This window comes from Octodon degus, unplaced genomic scaffold, assembly GCF_000260255.1.
Source record: "Octodon degus isolate 3935 unplaced genomic scaffold, OctDeg1.0 scaffold00017, whole genome shotgun sequence".
Taxonomy (NCBI): Eukaryota; Metazoa; Chordata; class Mammalia; order Rodentia; family Octodontidae; genus Octodon; species Octodon degus.
Genome location: NW_004524593.1, coordinates 17440081 through 17459845, shown reverse-complemented (window position 1 = coordinate 17459845; position 19765 = coordinate 17440081). Strand labels below are relative to the sequence as shown.

The following is a 19765-nucleotide window of genomic DNA, read 5'->3' as shown; positions in this document are numbered from 1 at the left end:
AATGTTGGTCTCTATGAAGACTACTTTGTCTGAAGATTGGTTCATAAATAAGTAATCCTATAAATTATGAGGAAAAGTCAATCTATTAGAAAAGGATCAGTGAGGGACATTTTCCATACAGGTGACTGTTTTCAAATAAACACTCATTAAAAGAAAGACATATATGTGAACAAAATGACTCATCACCAATTCTCAATGTCTTTCTGTAGGAATCACTGAGATGCAAAGATAATTGATTTTCTTTGTAGGATCTCATGGTAGAGAACAACATGTGTCTGAAGGCTAAGAAACAAGCTGAATTGTATCACATAACACTTATAGAATTTGAATGATGTTGTAAAATACATTTCAAACCTGTGACTTGTGAATAATGCAATCTCAGATCAATAATCTATGAGCAATAATTATACTGCCTGAGATACAGCACTCTTAATTAAATTGATGTCTTTTGAACACTGATTCTGAACTTGCAGGTTTGTTGCAATGGCGTTCTCTACAACCCCCAGCCTGGATACAACTGTTGTGAAGAAAACTATATCCCGTTCCTTCCAAATTCCACTGGAGTGTGTTGTGGTGGCAGAATACAAGAGGCACGGCCCAATCATGAGTGCTGCCATGGGTATTATGCTAAAATCCTGCCAGGTGAGGATATCCGTAGGTGTCCTAAGTAATCTGGGGACCCTGAAAACATAAAAGCATGGTTCATATCAACTATGTCAAGAACCTCCCAACCAAAAGCAAGCTGCAAACACCTAACAAATGACCTGCATTAGCATCATTTGTTTCAGCTTCAGTGAAATGCAAGCAAGACTGTGTGAAAACCTAACACCGCTAGACACTTAGCGTGTCTTATGGAAGAACACAGTTGGTTCACCTCTTGGTGAGCACAAAGCAATACACACAGCTGGGGGGACAAAGGATGGGGAGAGCTTCATCACTTACACCACGTAAGCAGGGCACCGGAAGTAAATACTGCTGCAGTGTTCACTGCAGACAAGGGGGTGTGGTTCGCTGAGAACACGGATACCCATTTATATGGCGAGGACTCATCTTCATGTGCCAAGATGGACACATTCTTGAGCATGCTCAGTTTGAGGTGTTGAGCACATGTACAAAAAAAAAAAAAAAGATGGCAGGAGCAAAGGGCTGGGGGAGAATACAGCACTATAATGAGCATGGTTCACTGCAGGTCCCTTGAGAAGAGTGGGGTCAGAACTTGGTGACTTGCACTGGTGCTTTGCAAGTTTTTCCAAACACCCTTCACTGAAACAAAAAGAAAATGCACTTTGGAGATTGCTTAGTGGACATAGAGAGGTACCAGCTTTTCTCTGATGAGCAGAGGAGCTGAACCCTGATGGTGCCTGCCTTGCCTGGTGGCTAACACAACTACCTAGGAAGTACATCTGCCCAACTAACTATGTCTTGTGGCTTTGTTTTATTCTCCTGGCTCTATATTCTCACCATCAGATATATGAATCACTAACTATCCCATTCCATGAAAATATTTGCTTCTTCCTTGAAACATTTCTAATCTGAACTATGCATGCACTGAATAGATTATATCCTCAAACCCCATTTATCTGAGAATTAGAGTTGACTGCAGGGTACTCTTGTTCTAGGTCAGGCAGGACAGGGAGCAATGGGGCAGAGACTACAAATGGAATCCACCTTCCCTGCTATTCATCTCTGTAGGCAAAATGAACCGGCCATTTCTCTCCAGATTTCAATGACCAAAAACAATGCCTAGTGAGTGTAATTGAGAACAACACTAACAATAACTGGCACTTATAAAATAAACAGCTTCAGCTAGATTCTAGCATTTGTAGGTTTACAGATTACATAAGTGCCTGCATGACCATCACAACTTCAGAAAAGTGGAAGTCACATGCAGTTTAGAGGTGAGAAAGCAAGCTTAAAGAGGGCTGGTAACACACCCACATTCACAGAGGTCAATCAGAATGAGCTGCAGTGGAAATGCAGGCATGGCTCCCTAACCTCTGCCCCTTTGGGCATTTTAGGGTTTCTTTAGCCAAAATGTACTACTATTTGTTAACTTTTTTTTTTTTTTCCGGAACCGGGGATTGAACTCAGGCCCTTGCGCTTGCCAGGGAAGTGCTTATTCTACTGAGCCATCTCCCCAGCCCTTGTTAACATTATATTGAAATAACTACTATATATATCTAACTTTCTCACGATGATCACAGTCCATTTCTGTTGATTCAATGGAAAAACCACTGAGAATACAGGCATGCTCCTATGCCTTAAATTTTTTACTGATGTATTCCTTATAGTGCAGAAAATGAACATGGGAGGGAGAGAAGAAAGCTAACTTTTGCTGAGGCCTTGGGCGAGCTGATTGCGCTGAGACACCTGTGTTACTGTGAGATTCCAGTCCCATCACTGATTAATTTGACACTAATAATTGAGTGCCTTTGTGCTTGGTCTAACCAAAGGCTGTGAAATGAGAAACACTCTTGCCCAGTATCTGTTCTGCAAAATATGGAAAAAATGGAAGCGTAGCACAAGGGGGAACCGAGAACCTCCATGGTGCCATTTTTCCTGCAGAATCCACAGGAAATGCTGGTCTTTATAACAGCTGTTATTTCTGATTCTCCAGCAAAAAAAAAAAAAATACTTTTATAGCTAAGTCAGTCTTGACAAGATTTTTCAACTAAAAAAGTACATTGATAGAAATGAAGGTTTAACTAAAAAGAAAAATATTAACTTTATTATAGCCCAGAATTGTTAGCAACTAATTGAACACTGTGAAATGTTTTGTTTACACCAAAAATTGACATTAGGGGAGTTCTCATATATTATTGTCCTCATTCCTTCCCTGCAAATAATCAAGTTGGAAATGTTAGGAATTAGGTTGGCGTTTTCTGTTTAGTTCTTACCACTCCTCATGCTACCACCACGTGTCGCTTTTCTCTGCGTCTAGCATGCCCACACACACACACACACACGATAGCATTTTCATTCCACAGTCACATGAACATGGTAATCATATGATTTGCAGCAAACTATTCAAGCCCTGAAAAATACCCTCTGTCCCTTGAAAAGTAACATGAAATGCTCGCTTGCACACATCTCCTCTTTAGGTCTAGGACTCTGTCTGCTTCCTTTCCAATACTACCAGTGTTGGATTTAGAACTAAAACCACAATCTACTTTTGTTTCATTTCCAAATAAAAATGAACACTTTTTCCCCCAAAAGAATGAGTAAGCCATGGAACCCCATGGGTTTTTCACCAATACACTAAGCCTCTCAATGGCTGATTTTTCAAACAAGAATATTAATATCTCCACTATCTGTGCACACACACACACACACACACACACACACACGCACACTTACATGTTCCCAAGCATTTCAGTTATCTACCAAGCTGTTGAGGATGTCCCACATTTAGATTCTTTCTAAGTATTTCATCTTGTACAGAATTAGAATTCATTCCATGCTGTCAAGAGGGGAAAAAAAAAATAAGCCCACGATTTCATGGAATAATCAAAGATGTAGTTTTGCTCCAATTGTTAATCTCAATGTACCTAATGAAGAGATCCCTCCCCAACCTCTGTCCTCAGCTCGTGGTGTTTGTTAACTAGTTTAAAGCTGTTTATGTCATGAAAGAAGCCATAGTGATCCCAAACAAGTTTGTATCTACATGCAATTAAAATCCAATCTGTAGCCTGCCAGTTCAGGGCTGGGATGGGTGCAGGCATTTTGATACTTGAAGTTGAGTCTGAAATATTGGTTAATAATATTTACTTCCTTTTTTTCCTGTGGATTTTCCTTCATGACAAAGAGCAGCCGAGAAAAGAATGCACATTAGCCACACACACACACTTTTTTATAAATATGCTAATGACCCCAACTAAATGTTAATGTGGGTCATTCTTCGATAAGAATAACAATTAACTGTTAGACTTCGTGGTAGCTTTTAGAGGCAAAACATTTTCAAACCCAACCTGAAATAGATTCATTTTGAGAGGTTAATGAGAAGGTGACTGATCCTTGCATCGTACATCTAATAGCCCTTTTCTGAGGAAAAAATCGTTTTATTTCTCATTGATATAATCCCCATCTCTTGTTATGAGGACTTTTCTTCTGACAGCAACCAAGTAAGATTTAGAGGGAGTCAGGGAAATATAAAGCATGTAACCAATTAATGCTTGGTATGATGTTTGTTGTTTCAAAACAGCGCTTCTTTCCCCGGAATAGATGTGTGTGGCTTCCTCTATGCTCACTAGCTTCCTGGGCACCATGAATTAATTGGTCCTGCCCTTGGCCAGTGTGACACTCCATGTGAACGTTTGCCAGTGAGAGACACTGTGCTCTTTGGTCATGGAGACTTAAAGATGGCAACTGAATTTCACAGCAAATAGAACACTTTTACCCAGAGGGAGGAAATATATGTGTGACAAATATAATAGCTTTACAGCAAGCTTACTCCTTCTTCACTGGCCTCTGGGGCCACCTAATGAAAAATTCACAAGTTCCCTTCCACGTGCAGATCTTGTATTAGTAGATCCTTCCAGAGGCAGTGGACCAAGCCTACTGCGTCCTAGTTCTGGGACTCCATATCCTCAGAGAAAACTAGGGCTGCCTGGGTCTACTCTTAGATGTTTATTCTAGAAAAATGAAATGTTGCACATTTATGTTTACACAGAAACCTGTGCATGAATGTGTATCATAGCTCTGTTTTAAATGCCCCAGCGGAATACCCAAATATCTCTGGGAACATGCGCAACCTGTGATATGAAAGATCACAATCTAGCAAAAGGAAGGAGCAAAGCACTGGTGATACCAGAAAGAACGACACTGAGGGAAAGAAGTTGGGCTCAGAAAAGCTATTTCCACGGTCTACTCAAAAACAAGCTGTACTTCTGGAGAACGAATTGGTGATGGCCATGAGTGTTGGGTAGCAAAGTGTAATAGTCACAGTGTTAGAGTATTTCAGATAATATTTTATGTGATCAGATTCTAAGAAAAAGATCTGTATAATGTTCTGCTGGCTTGATGCTAAGTAATTGGTGGGCATGATCATTGCAGTGAGAAAGCCTGATTTACATCCCATTTCACCCACTTCCTAGATGTTTGCACTTCATTGAGTAACACGAACTAAGAATATTAGCAGGAGGCTAATATCCCAAATATGCAGTGAGCTGATGAGCTAGGGTCCCCAGACTCACTCTCCTTTCTGCTTGTAGTAATAGGAGAGCCCGAGAAGAAGAGGTTGGCAAGTTTTTCATTATCAAAAGATTGCTTCCAATGAATCTAGCTGAAGTCTCAGAGATGTTTGCCTTCTTCAAATCATATAAAAGGGTGATGTGTTCATACAAGCTAGGGATCAGGTGCCTACTGGCCAGAGACCTTGGAGACCAAGGACCGCACTGACGCTTTGAGAACTAGCAGTCCTTTACTTGACGTTTGCCCATTCTTGCCACTGTTAAGAAGAATTTTTGCATTTTGTGTGGTACTACAGCCTAGAATCCAGGCCCTAGAAGACACCCTTTGCTCTCACAATGGGTATTCATTCAGAAGCTTCACGTTCATTTGGTGTAACCACTGCTAAAAAACAGAAGGAAACTATTTTTGGAGACCATGGACATAAAAAAAGGATCAAACATCTATTGAACGGAAGTAGACTTTTCTGGAGGAAGTCAAACACCTCGGTGTTTTAACAAATGCAAATGCAGTGGCCAAAGCATCACAAGGGCACTCCTGTTTCTGCAAGCCAGAAGATTAAGTGGGTATCACTGGGGGCGCATTGAGGTGTCTCCAGCAGTGCACGCCCTGCTGGGAAGCAGAGTCCTCCTTCCCGTCTTTCCCACCACCTAGAGCCGTCCACATTCTTCGGCTTCCGGCCTTCCTTGCCCTTCCTTGTGCAGCCAACTAGCCCTTTCTCATATCGCACTGTCCAACTCAATTTCACCTCCTCTCTTGGTAGACCTTTGCCGTGTCACGTAGCACCATGTGTTCAGGAGTCCCAGGAATTAGGGTGTAGATACCTCTGGAAGATGGCATTCTATTAACCACTCTAAACTTAGGGCTCATCACTGGGAGAATGAAGATATTTCTGTAAACTCATGGGGTGCGACTGTCAAAAGTGAATGCAGAAAGATGCTGTCAGTCTCAGCGCAGAGAATATGAAGAAGAAGTGTTGAGCACAGACCTGCTTTGACTTAGGCAGCTGCCTTGGGGATTAGCATGAGGACAGTGTCAGGGTTGGGAGCTGCCAGGAGCTAGGGAGTCGCAATCTTGATAATGGCCCATGAGTCTGAGACGAAGTGTTACACCAGTCATTTACTGTTTTGCTGAGTGAGTGAGTGAGTGAGTATCAAAAGGGCTAGCACAGCTAGCGGCATGTGTGTCCTTCTAGAGCTAGGTGGGTACCATGCGCCACAGTTACTCAACAGCCTCTTTCTTTAAAGTAGATTTGGGGCTAGTTTTAAGAAGAGAATAGTACGAATAGAAAAACAGTCATGAGGATCAATGGAACAGAATAAAGGGTACAGAAAAGACCCCAAGCACAATTAACTATTTGATCTTGGAGAAAAGCTCCAAAGACACTGGAGGAAAAATAGCCTTTATAGTAAATGGTGCTTGGAAAACTTCTGGCTTTCCATGTGCAGAAGACTGAGTCTAGACTTATATCACTAATCATGTACTCAAGTAAAATTTAAAAAGTTGGGCTGGCCAGATAGCTCAGTGGACCAAAGCACCTGCTTAGGCAGGCACAGGGACCACAGTTCGATACTACCCTTCCCCCTCCCCCAACTCCACTCCTACCTCTTGTGCAGTACCAGCCACACCCCTGTGCCCTAGACAGTGACTGAAACTGGGCATGGTGGCAACAGCTGTAATCTCAGTGCTTGGGAGGCTGAAAACAGGAGGATCACTATGAGTCTGATCTGTGTAGTGAGACCCTGGAGACCCTGTACTAAATATATAAAGAAACATTTTAAATAGTGTATTATTTAAATTTTAAAACATAAACACTCACCCTGCTGGAAGATAAAATGGGTAGAAGTCCTGAAGTCATAGGCATAGGTGAGGGCTTTCTGAACAGAATCCTAGATGCTCAGGAAATAGTATTGAGAATCAATAACTTGGGTCATACTGAATTAAAAAGCTGCACAGCAAAAGAAACAACTAACAGGGGTAAAAAGACAACCTACAGAATGGTACAGTGTTTCCAGATCTTCCTCATGCAGAGGACTAATACCTAAAATATATAGATAACTCAAAAAATTAAGACCACCCCCCAAAAATAAAAGACCCAATCAAAAAATAGGCAAGTGAAATGAGCAGGCATTTTGAGCAGTACACATAGCCAATAAATACCCGAAGAAATGCTCAACATCACTGGCCATTAGAGAAATGGCAATAAAAACAATACTAAGATTTATCTTACCTCAGAAAGCCCAGCTATCATCAAAAAATCAAATAAGAAATGCTGGTGAGAATGCGGGAGAAAAGGAACTCTGCTACCTGCCTGACGGGAGTGTACACTGGTACGACCACTATGGAGATTGGTGTAAGAGGTTCCCCAAAAAGCTAAAAGTATAAATTTCATCTTAACCTAGCTAATCCCCTTCTAGTATCTTCCCAAAAAATCATTTTACAGTCATTATGCATGACCATGTTTATAGCAGCATAATTCACAGCCGCTAAATCTCAAAAGCAGCCTATATACCCATATCCACCAGCAGATAACTGAAAAAAGAAAAGGTAGTTTTTACCCACAATGAAATACTACTTTTCCATAAAGCAAGATAAGCTTGAGTCATTTGTAGAAGACTAGATGCCCCTTGAGACCACCGTGTTAAGCTAAATAAATCAGACAGTTTAAATTAAATATCACATGGTTTCTCTTCCATAAGAAACCTAAGTTATAAATAAAGAGCAAAACAAAAGATAATAGGAAATGGAGAGTAAGAGATATTTCTCAAAAGGGAAGGAAGGGGGTCAAAGAGAAAGATGGAAAGGAAAGGAGAATGGAAAAAGGGCTTCGAATGTGTTATGCATAAATAGGTACCAACTCCCCACAAGGAATGCAATTATTATGTACCAATAATGTGCACTAAAAAGTGATAGATTTATATCACTTTTTTAAATGTTACAGCGGGCTGCTTCTCTGCGCCAAGAGAACAGTTCCACATCTTGATTGTCCCAAAGGTTACATGAATGTGATGATTTGTCACAGGACTATTTTTAAAGAGATTGGAGAAAGAACGCGTGCAGAAACTGGTGAGACCTGTAGCTGGCTTTAAAAAAAAAAAAAAAAATGTTTTTAAAACACAAAATAACAAGAGCATGTCCAGATTGATGAAGCCCGTTGAAGTTCAGCTTGTTCTATGAGTCCCACATCTACAGTGTCTTTGCCCTGGAGACAGATCGTAGGTAACAGATGTTGGTCAAAGAGGCGTAGGCGGGGGAATCGACCTGTGCCATCACCAAGCTGTGGCATGGGGCCTCTTCTCCTGGAACTCACAGACAAGGACTCTGTCACATCGCATGTGCAGTGGTTTTCTTTCAGTGGATCCTTGCCAATGGAATCATCAAACCAAGGTGTGTGTTGATTTAAAAGAGACAAAAGAAATCCAAAAGCAGAATCAAAGGGATAGTTGCCGTGTGTATCCCCGAGACATTTCGTCTACTCCTACGGTGGAATCATGGGAAATGAGTGGGCTCTGGGGTGGAAGCTGTGCTCCCTGCATCAGTGATGTACTGCTGTAAACATTTCCTGAAGCTCTGACAGGGCACCACAGCCTGAGGAATTCTACACTGTAGCTATCTATTCCCCTCTTGGCCCTCACGGCTGGGAGGGCCAAGAGAACTGAACTGGTGTCCAGCACGGGTCTTCACCCTGCATTAGCCCGCGGCAAAAGGCAGAAGCAAGCCTGCATGCTGTGGAACTCCAAAGAGGGAAGAACATGGCGGGAAACTGGGCCAAATTCATCCCGTCTGTCAGGAACCTACTTCCAAAAGCAGCCGGGCCCTCCGACGCAGTAGCCTTTCCAGTTCACCAAGGAGGAGTCTCCTGCTACAAGTTCTTTTGTCTGCCAAGGGCTGATAGGGTTAGACCCCCTGGCTACATTCCCAGAGAGTTGTTGCCCCATCATAATTGGTCTTTTTTCCTTTCGCAGTTCCATCCTTCTTGCCAAAACACAGCAAATACTTCCCTGGGTCCCTCTGTCATGTAAATATTAACCATTGTTATCTTACGGACTAGACATAGCAGGCTTTTTATTCTCATCTTTATTTGCTGTTGATTTGCTCTGAAGTTTTCTTTTTCTGAGCTGTGTCTTCTGCACGTGTGGCACCTTTGCAGTTTAGGGGGAGGGACAGCTGGCTGTCCTGCTGTCTGTTTTCTGGCAAATGGAGATGTCTTCTTCATTACTCATGAGAACACAGTGGGAGTTAGGAAAGTGGTCTCTGAAGACAGGTGTTGGGTTATAGTATTCCTTTTCTGTTTTAGGAAACTGGATCTTTTATGGCAGGAAATTATACATAACATAAAATGTACCATTTTAAGTATTTTTAGACACACAGCTTAGTGGCACTGAATGTACTGGCAAACACTGACCTGCACCCACCCCGAGGGTGCTTCATCTGCCCCTCGTGGAGCGACATCCATTATGCACCCACCCCCCTTCGTGTCCACCCTCGATCCTGGACAGCCACAGTCCCGTTTCTCGTCTCTCTGGTTTGACCACTCTAGGCACCTCATAGGCTCAGAAGCATTCAATAGACTATTTGCGATGGGCTTCTTTCACTTGGCATAATATTTTCAGGATTTATCCACGTTGTAGCTCAGACCAGGAATTCATTCCACTTGAGGTATGAATAATATCCCGTTGTGGGTAGTTATATCTTTACCCACTGATGTATAGATAAACTGTTTCCATTTTTTTAAACTATCAAGAATAAAATCACAATGGATGTTGGGTGTCCAAGTGTCATCCAAACTACTTTCAAATCTTTTGGCTACACATCCTGCTCTTCTTCATCGTGTGCCTGGATCCAGAATTGTTGCGTCACACGGCATCTCTGTGCGTGAGACTTTCGAGGACCTTCTACACTGCTGTCCACGGACAGCACCATTTTCCATTTGCAGCTGCACCTCCTTGTGTTCCAACTTCTCCGTACCTTGCTAGCGCTTCACTTCTCTGTTGTTGTTGTGGGGCTTTGTTTGGGGTGGGAACCATCCAGAAGCGCACGGAGTGGTCTCACTGTGGTTTTGATTTGCGCTTCCCTGGTGACTACTGAGATTGAGCAGCGTTCCCTGTGCTCATTGATCCTCCTATGTCGTCTTGAAAATGTTTATCCAAGGTCTTTGCCCGTCGTGGGAGTTTTGTGTACTGGACCAGAGCCTTTCTTTGTTGGGCCGTTTTAGGTCGCTCCCCCACACCCCACCTCCATCTTACTACGAGCTATGCATCTCATAATGCTATATTATTTCTTGCAACTCAAACTTGGCAGCTTTGTATGTATAGTGAACTGTTTGTTCTTTATTAGTCCACTCTAAGGTATTGCTAAGGGATATATTTTAAATTTTTCTATTTTAGAGTATTCATCTTTTCAAGGCACCTCCCTTCCCAACTGATATTGATATTTAGAATATTTGCATCTTCTAATCTTAAGGCCAGATTATCATTGTCTTTTTCTTATCCTGAGTGTCACAGAATATCATGTGAAGGGGTGCTCGTGCCTAACTGCATTCATGAAATTCAAGATCTGCCACCTTCAAGCACAGTATGTGTGTGGTGACCTGAAGTGTATCTTACCTGTGATTTAGTACACGGGTCATGAGCAGACCACCAGGCTTACGCAGCCTGAAAGCAAAAACCCATGGGATCCTGTTGAGACTGCACACCTCCAGTGTGACCGCGTTTTTCCTAATAACTGTCCTCCCCTTGGCCTTGGGTGGTTACCCTCAGACTCCGCTGTGGGTCGCCACGTTTTCCCTCACTCCTGCAATGACTGTGTTTGTCCTACCCCTACAGGTGAAGTCTGCTGTCCAGATGAGCAACACAACCGGGTTTCTGTGGGGCTCGGCGACGCCTGCTGCGGCAGGATGCCCTACTCCTCCGCGGGACCCCAGCTCTGCTGCGCGGGGATGCTGCATGACGGCCACGGGCGCCGGTGCTGCGGGGGGCAGGTGGTGAGCAGCGACATGCAGTGCTGCGGAGGAAGGGCGCAGGGCGTGGCCTACGTGCGCTTGCCAGGTGAGGACCCTACCTGGGTGCAGAGGACCCTACCTGGGTGCAGAGCACCCCGGAGACGGAGAGAGCCCCCTTGCCCTCCCTAAACTCACTCTCATAATGTCCTACGCAACCATCAGCAGCACTAGAAATCGAACTGCAGTGTCCCACTATGTCTATAGATCTGATGTATGCCAGCAAAGCCCCTAGTGAAAAGTATTACATACACCAAAATTAATAAATAAATAAGGCACATGAATTCATTGGTTCCCCAGCAAAACAATGTTTCTTAGTAAAACCTATGTATGCCTCAAATTGTTGTGATGATGTCGTAGTACAGTTCTTTTTCTCTCCTATTCTTTAGTGCTTGTGGAACTAACACTGCTATTGTCACCAAGCTGGGAGCTGTGGTATGCCGCTATCGCCCCAGTACTCTGGGAAGCTGAGACAAAGGGATCTCAAGGTCAAGAACAGCCTGGATGATTTAGTGACATAGCGAAACTCAGACTTCAAGCTGGTGGGGGCTTGGTGACAGGAAGATCTGATCTCAAAGGTTAAGATGACGGGCCCTGTGCAAAGACTCCAGGGTCAATCCCCAGTGCTGCCCGACCTGTCAAAGAAACAAGCAGAAAGTAATCATGATCATTACTATCTACTAGGTATTGTCCCAATGTTTTGCACAGGATTAGCAGAATAAATTAATCTCTACAACAATCTTACAACTAGGTACTACTATGTACATTTTTAAAATGAGGAAACAGAGCTCAGTATTACATTTCTTGCCTTCAATGTGCAAGGGCCCGGGTTTGATCCCCAGCCCTGCAAATAAACAAATAAATAAGTGATAACGAGGTAAAAGTGAGGAAAATGAAAAGCGCGCATCACGAATGTGCTCAAGCTCATCGAGCTAGTCGAGTCTGGCATTTGAGCCAGCTGAAACTTTATGTGGCTTGGGAGGCTTTTCAGAAAAACAGAAACTAATGAAGGCCCACAAAATACAAAACGAGTATTTATTTGCAGTAGAAAAATACATGACAGATCAAAAAGAAAAAGAAAACCCCTATCAAATCCCGCAAGTATACAAGCAGTGTATTCAGGGTTAGGGCTGCCGGGCCTCCCGCTCACCACCCTTTTCCTCTCCACCTGCACATCCTGCTGCAGTTAGGAGAGAGCACAAAAGCAAATGCATTTTTTGGTCTCATAGTTAGTGGTAGTAGTTTTCTAACAATTGCCTGAAATTTAGAATGGTGACTCTAAGATTCACAACTCGCCCATGACATACATGTCTGGGGCCCTTGTCAAGTGGAAGGAGGCTCTCTCTAGGGTCCTGGGCCATTTAAGTGGTTCCGGTCTGAGCACGATTTGCAGGGAGCTATCTCAACTGCATGGAGTTGACTTTGTTAACCTGTATTTCATGGACATTCTTCCTGAATGTCTGAATTTGAGCTGTAAGTTATCAGCAGTGTCATTATCCTATCTGTAAATCAACAAGAAGTAAAACTTTCTCCCATGTATTTATGAGTCCCTTCCCTTCATAATTTACATTATTGAATAATCAAATTGTCTATGCATTGCCTCAAATCTGAGTCCATCGTTTTCTTTCACTATTTTCAGTTATTATCTGAATTTTATTTATGATCCTCTTTTTCACATCAGAATAGTTGCAGTTAATCTATTTTACTTTTTCCTGTGCCTGTTTCATGTTAACTTTTCTACCATCTACTGTTTTGTTTCTTTAACTCTTCCTTTTGTACATATCTGAATTAGGAGTAAATCTGTACATTCCATATCCTCAACTTGAATCTTCAAGACTCAACTCTCTTTCTATGGCAGGGGCTAGACTCAGTATAGTAAATATATTGAACCCAATATGGTAAGTACACTGAATCAAGATAGTAAATATAGGAAGTAAATATATTTATCTATTTCCCAGACTCAACTACTATTTCTTCATTGGTTTTGCTATTAAAGTACTCTCTTTATTAGTTTTATTAGCATTCCATTGACTAAAATTCAACTATATGTTGACACCTCAATGCAGAGGGAGGCTAGGAGGTTCTCCCATGCACCTTTGGCCGCTATGGCCACGAAGGGACTCTCACTTCCTCGAGTGGCTGGAAGGTCTGTGCTTTTAGCCGATGAAAGTATTCTAATACCTGCACAGCCCTGGTGCTCGCCAACTCCAATTCAATCAGTGTTCATTAAATCTCATGGACCAGTCTTGTATATAGCAACCAGGTTGTACACATCTCATGAACGACCAGGAAAACACACACACACACACACACACACACACACACACACACACACACACATTAAAGAGTGTTCCCTTTGCACACTAAATGCTTGTACAAATTAGAAGAAAAGGTCCTGGCTATCAGATCTGGAGTCTAGGGACTGGAGAGATGGCTCAGTGGTCTAAAGCACCTACTTGGAACAAGCTTGGCAAAGCACAGGGACCGCGGTTCAATCCCCCAGCACTACATGCCAGCCAGCCCCGCCCCCTGGTGGGCTGAGCTGGACACACACACACACAATAAATGTTAAAAATGAAAAAATAAAAATAAAAAAAGATCTGGAGTCTACACCAATGACTTTTAAAGTATGCCCTGGGCGGGGCCGGGGAGATGGCTCAGTAGAATAAGTGCTTCCCTGGCAAGCGCAAGGGCCTGAGTGCAATCCTTGGTTCCACCAAAAAAAAAAAAAAAGTATGCCCTGGGCACTCCTGGGAGTCTTTGGGTGGTCTCTGAGAATCTTTCAGTGGTCTTGAGAACAAAACTATTTTTTACAATCATACCAAACTGTCCTCTGCCTTCGGAACTCCCGTCCCCTCATGAGCATACAGTACAGTGTCCCAGGGACTGCCTGACAAGTGATAAGGCAACAGACAGATGCCAAAACGGATTGGGGAATTTGCTTTCTGTTAAACTGCACATGTGATGGGCTTGCAAAGCTGTAGAACAGGGTCATTCTCAATGTATTTCTTTTTATGCATTTAGTAAAGGGATACAGGGTCTACAGGGTCTGACTACACAGATTGGACTCGTGGTGATTCTCCTGTTTTCAGCCTCCCAAGAGCTGTACAGGTGCGTGCCACCCCAGTCTCAATCGCTGTCTCAGGAGGCCCTGAGGGCAGGGCTGGCTCACCAGGAAGTGAACCCTGGCTCCCGCGCTCTGCCTAAACAGGGGCTTTAGTCCACTGAGCTATCAGGCTGGGCCTCTCAGTACATTTTTGAGTTTGGAAAACACCTATTCTTCCTAAATATGCTATGGACCTGTTACGATTTCTAAATGAATTAATAAATATGTATTTCAAGATTGAGCTTTAATCCTAAGAGAGTAAGAATTCAATGACATGATTTATATAAATAAAGACTATTTTGGGAACCCCAGTATTTGTATGAGTACAGAGTGATCCTGAGAGTAAAATGTACTACACTGCTTGAAAGGACTGTAATGTGCGCTAGAAATCACGGGGCTTGGTTAGTTATCCTGTGCTGTCAGTGATCCGTTAGTTGGGTACTTTCTCCTCTTTTGGGTGAAGCAGCTAAAAGCAGACAAGGAGCATGCAAAACGGTTGTGTTCTTCATTCAGTCATAGGACAGAGTAATGCAATGACAGGAAAATATCTCATTGTATTGACACCTTCGTCTGTAGCTATTTTTGTTTAGCCAATCGCCACCTCCCTTCATTCAATAAATACATCTCACATAGAGGCTGTCTTTGAGATGCCCTTTGTGCTTTCTGACCATAAAAAATGGCTGATTGCACAAAAACTGAACAAGTGAAACAAGGAGAAAAGTATCCAAGTATACAGAAGCCTAAAAGAGGGATAATAAAGAAGACTAGGCGAGAGGTCACATCCGGGTAATAAGGAGAGCTGCCTGTGGGCTGCACCATAAACACTAAGTAGGATCTTCAGAGGTGCAGCTTGTTGCAAACAGCAAAATTAAGTCTGCAAGCGTGTCCCGGTAGTGCTGAGCACCGCATTGTACTGGAGGTCTACGGCCTGCGGAAGGAGGTAAAGGGGGATAAATCTGCACAGGCAAAAGGATTTGAACATTATTTAGTACTCTGGGAAGAATCAATGTGGCTGCAAGAGTAGGATTTAATGAGATTAATTTAATTTAGGTGGGAGAACAAACGTGAAGGAGAAGGAAGGAGAAGTCAGAGCACTACTGCTCTGAAGTCAGATGCACCTGTCCTAAGAAACGGACTGTCACTGTCCCCAGCTACAAGGATTTCTCATTTTTCCTTGAGAATTCTTTTGGAAATTACAAACTTTTACTTGTGCTTTCTAAATGAAAGCACATAGAAAACACATGCACAATACGACTGCCGTTTTAGACCCTTGAAGGCTACCGATGGACCCACATTTCAGGATCTCTTCTGTGTTTATTTCAATATGCCAGTGAAATATCCCCGATCAAATTATGTTGCCCCCCAACTCCTGTGAAGTGAGACTGGATGGGGAGTGTCCTGTGGATTCTTTCAATTTGACCAGCTCGTAGGACTGTGGCAGAGTAGGGAAATAATACTTTAAAGAAAGACATGTAAGGAATCTCTTTATTCTGCTGAGTGTTTGCAGGTTTCCCTGACAAGAGACAGCCCTGTGTGTCTCTTTCCTCTCTGGTCTTGCTTGCTCCAGTCATTCATAAGGACTACGACCTCAGTGCCCTTCCAGGCTATCACATGGATGCTTTTCTCCTCGGTCTAGGTGTGCCCTACACTTGTACACAGAGCTCGGATCACGTATCGCTCCTGAGCCCATCCGCTCTCGCTGCCTGGCATTGTGAGCCTGCCACATGACCGGGCAGGCTCGTAAAACATCTCTTTATGTACTTTATTACTTAAACTCTTTTATTTGCCTGCAGGAGCCCTTTAACAAAATCACATTGAATTGACTTTCTCACACCAAATCAAATCTCCCTGGTCCCAGTTCAGTTGTCTTTGTCAATATGTATTTTATAAATGGAGTGAATTAACAGATGCTTCGGAGCAGAGTGCTGGGGTAGCATTCACATTTTTAGTGCTCTCTCTGGGCAGATGAGTTGTGTAGAGTGTTATACAGGCGTCTCGGGATGAAAGTCATGCTCATCACTGCATGGATATGTGGCCTTACCCACTTTCTTAAATAGATTTAAATCTCTTTATTACTCATTTTTTTCTTAGTATTTGTTATACGGTTTCATCATTTATGTCGCTAATCTTGGGTTGGGCTTGCCATATCCTATAGTATTAAAAGATGAAAATTAAATTCTGTCTATCTTTCTAGGGAATGGGATTTCCTGTGAGCCACAGGAAACGGATGATTACACGCCTTTGGAAGATAGTTTATTTCTATTACAAATTTTGTCCATGCAAAACTTGGACCTTAAACTGTATATTAAAATTGCTTCTCAAAAGAACACTGAGTTTCCATGTCCTGACTTTTGCAATTGAATGACTACCACCAATAAAACGGATGTTTCATAAGATGGGATTTGGGAACTTTGCAAAGAAAGAAGGATCACCACAGAAATCCGTGGTGGAAGAGTTGGGGTGAAAGAGTGCCTCCCAAAAGCTTTCCATATAACCAAATGAGGGTTTAAAGATCTACATGCTATATACTATATTACGATGGTTTGAAGCACCTTTTTCCCTGCTGCTCTGCCCAGAGAGCCATCCGCTTATGGGAAAGACAAGCAGGGACTTCTTGCAAGTGCTGCCAACCCATTCTATGTTTGTCCTGAGGATTAGTCATAAATGAGATCTTCTTTCTTCTAGACCCAAAATGTAAAATGTCTTTGCTCAAAATGTAGCTCCTCCCATCACCCCCCTAGTTCCATCATGATTGTCACATTCCAGGCTTTTTTTTTTACCACTATAGTACTTTTTTAATCTCAAAGAGCATGATGCATAATTCTTGCTTTCAATTTGGAAAAGGACAGGACTTGTTTTAGAGATGAAACTATGCTGAAATGAATCAGACAGATCTGTTCATAAATGATTTCCTTTTGATGCCCGGATGTGAAATTCGTGTGTTGGGACCGTACTTGAAGTATTGAGAATATTGTCAGTGCAAAATTCCTCACTCCACACCTTTCCATTGTGTCCAGTGCAAAACAAATGCCCCATCTGCATTTTAGAAAGACAATATATGCTGTTTGACCTGAAAAATAAACATCCACGAGTTTGGTGTGTGCCGTGCCACTTTAGTAATACCTGTATCTGCTCGCCGAGACTCTGTACCTTTGTACAAATTTAATGAGGCACCTCTGGAAGAATGGGCTGATCCATCAATAATGTATAACCCATGTTGGTTTTTTCTTTGAGCATATTTAAAATTGGGCATTTTGCGTGTCAAAGTTCAAAAGTCAAGTGCTACATGTGATAGAGGAGGTAGGGGTCAAAAGTTATTGCAATGCAGTTCGGGAAGATTGTCTTTCTCTGAATATGCAGCTCATTCATGCTGAAGTGATGCACTCTGGGAATTACTACCAAACTCTGCTTTGCAACATCTGTGCTCCCTAAGTGAGTTAGTGCACGTCAGACATCTTTATGTCAGAATATTGCGGTGATGGATGCAGTCTTCAGAAAATGCTGCATAAAAATCTGGTGTGCCGTTCTGGCCATTAAGTGAAATTACTATTTAAATTAATGGCACTGTCACAGTTTATCTGTACAAAGAATGAACGCTGATTAGGGTATTAAGTAATTAGCAATTTATCACACTGGAACAAGGTTGATAATAATTAAAGAAGTAATGGTTTACCAAAGAAACTAGAAAGGGAGTCACTTCTTGTTACGTGAGTGAAACCCTCACTGAAAATTTCAGTTCAATAAAACAAAGCCGAAGCTCTTTGTGAAAGAAAGCGTTCTCTTTCTTGTTTTCCTTTTTTTCTTTCTAGTATAAAAACAGTTCATTAGCAAAATTTTACTTGACCTGTCAGAAGTCCCTCAGAGTGATCAGATGACCAATTAGGAATTTAGAATTAGGTCAACGTCTGCATTTTGATTTCATACTTAGAGCGCGGCAACGCCACCGAGTAATTTGGGAGTGGAGGAGGAGAACGTATTCTGCTCCCAAAAAGGCCAGTTTCCAGATTTTGATTGTTTTTAGAATAGAAACATGAATAGTTTTAAGAGAATTGCTAGAGAAAAATGACAGTAAAAAATCCAGGGATGTATTTAAATGTGTGATCAGGAAGTATCAGAAAAATGTCTGAACTGTACAAAAGTTGAGCCTACATTTTTTAAAATTTTACTTTATGTGTGTAAGCACATGTCTGTCTGTATTCGTATGTGCATATGCACACAAAAAATCGAACGCTCCCACCATAAGGAAGACGGTCTACAGTGATAACCCTGCAAGACATATTTTATTTGAGAGAAATTTGCCTGGAGATCTTCAAAAATAAAAAGCTACCCAAACAATAGTCTTTTTAAACCAGTCACTTTGAAGTGTTGTCACACTAAAATAAACATAACTGTCAAAACTCTGTTAAGATTAGTGCATAGTATTTATCGCAGAAAAATTTTAACTATTACAAGATACTTTTACAAATGGAGACAAAATAAAATGTTTGGAGCCACAAATAAGCATCTTTCTTAAGGCATGTGGCACACCATCTACTTTTAAGGATTAAGGGGAAAAGTATTGAAAATTCCTTGCTGTATTGTGAGGAGTGCCATTCATACTGGAGATGTTTGCTCAGAACCGGATTACACAATGCAGGACCTCAGGGCACTTGGAATTTGAGGCTCTTTATGTTATCAGTCAGGACTAATAATAAATAAACAAAATTCTAATTAAAGCAAATCACTCGGCACATTATGCTGCTGTATAACTGCATATAAATTCTGATATGATAGTATTGTGGTGTTGAATCTAGGCGCCTTAATTTCTAGCTTAATCCGACTCTCGAGTATTCTTTATTCATGCTTTTCTATCTAAATTTCTGCTGGTCTTTTCCTCTGGTAGTAACTAAGTGATGGGAACACAAGTAATTAAGCCAGACTTGCTGGGAGAAAAGAAAGCATCCCAGGTACACGCGTCAGAAAGAGATGTGGAAGTCCAGGCTGGCTCTTCCTGCAAGGTCTTTCTCTTGCTGCCCCAACCTCTCAGCCATCTCCACTCACAGGCCTGTAGAGTAGAGCCCAGCTCTGAAGCCACATGCAGATTGGGGCACCTGACCCAACAGTGCACACTCAGCTGGTCTTAGATGCCAATTCTAAGCCACCAAGAAAGTATGGATTCATGGAGTATCTATTCTCACCCCAGACAAAGATGAACCAGACCTCGGAAGGCTCCTCCAAAGGTTTCCACAACTAGGATGACCTCTTCTTCCGCACTGCCCGTTAGACCTATTCTTCCCCCTGAATTTCTAGAGCTTTCTCTGAGTGCTTCTAGTCTAATTCTCATTTGCAACAAGATGTTATCCTCACAAAATGGGCTGGCAGTTGTGATGACAGAAATCCCATCTATTTTTATGGAGCACTGGCACGGTGTGGCCCAACTGAGTGATTTCCAGACACTTCCTCTTGTGTGTTCTTTTGCTAATTAGTGTCTAGTC

At 42.3% G+C, this 19765-nt stretch overlaps 1 protein-coding gene across 1 annotated transcript in view; it reads left to right on the top strand.

Moving 5' to 3' along the window:
• The window catches only part of Ush2a (usherin), a 732353-nt gene that overhangs the window by 564287 nt on the left and 148301 nt on the right, over positions 1 to 19765 (top strand). Inside the window, exons 49-50 of the mRNA XM_004626936.2 lie at positions 474 to 642; positions 11013 to 11234. Coding sequence (XP_004626993.1) covers positions 474 to 642; positions 11013 to 11234 — 391 coding nt within the window. The remainder of the gene's footprint in view (positions 1 to 473; positions 643 to 11012; positions 11235 to 19765) is intronic.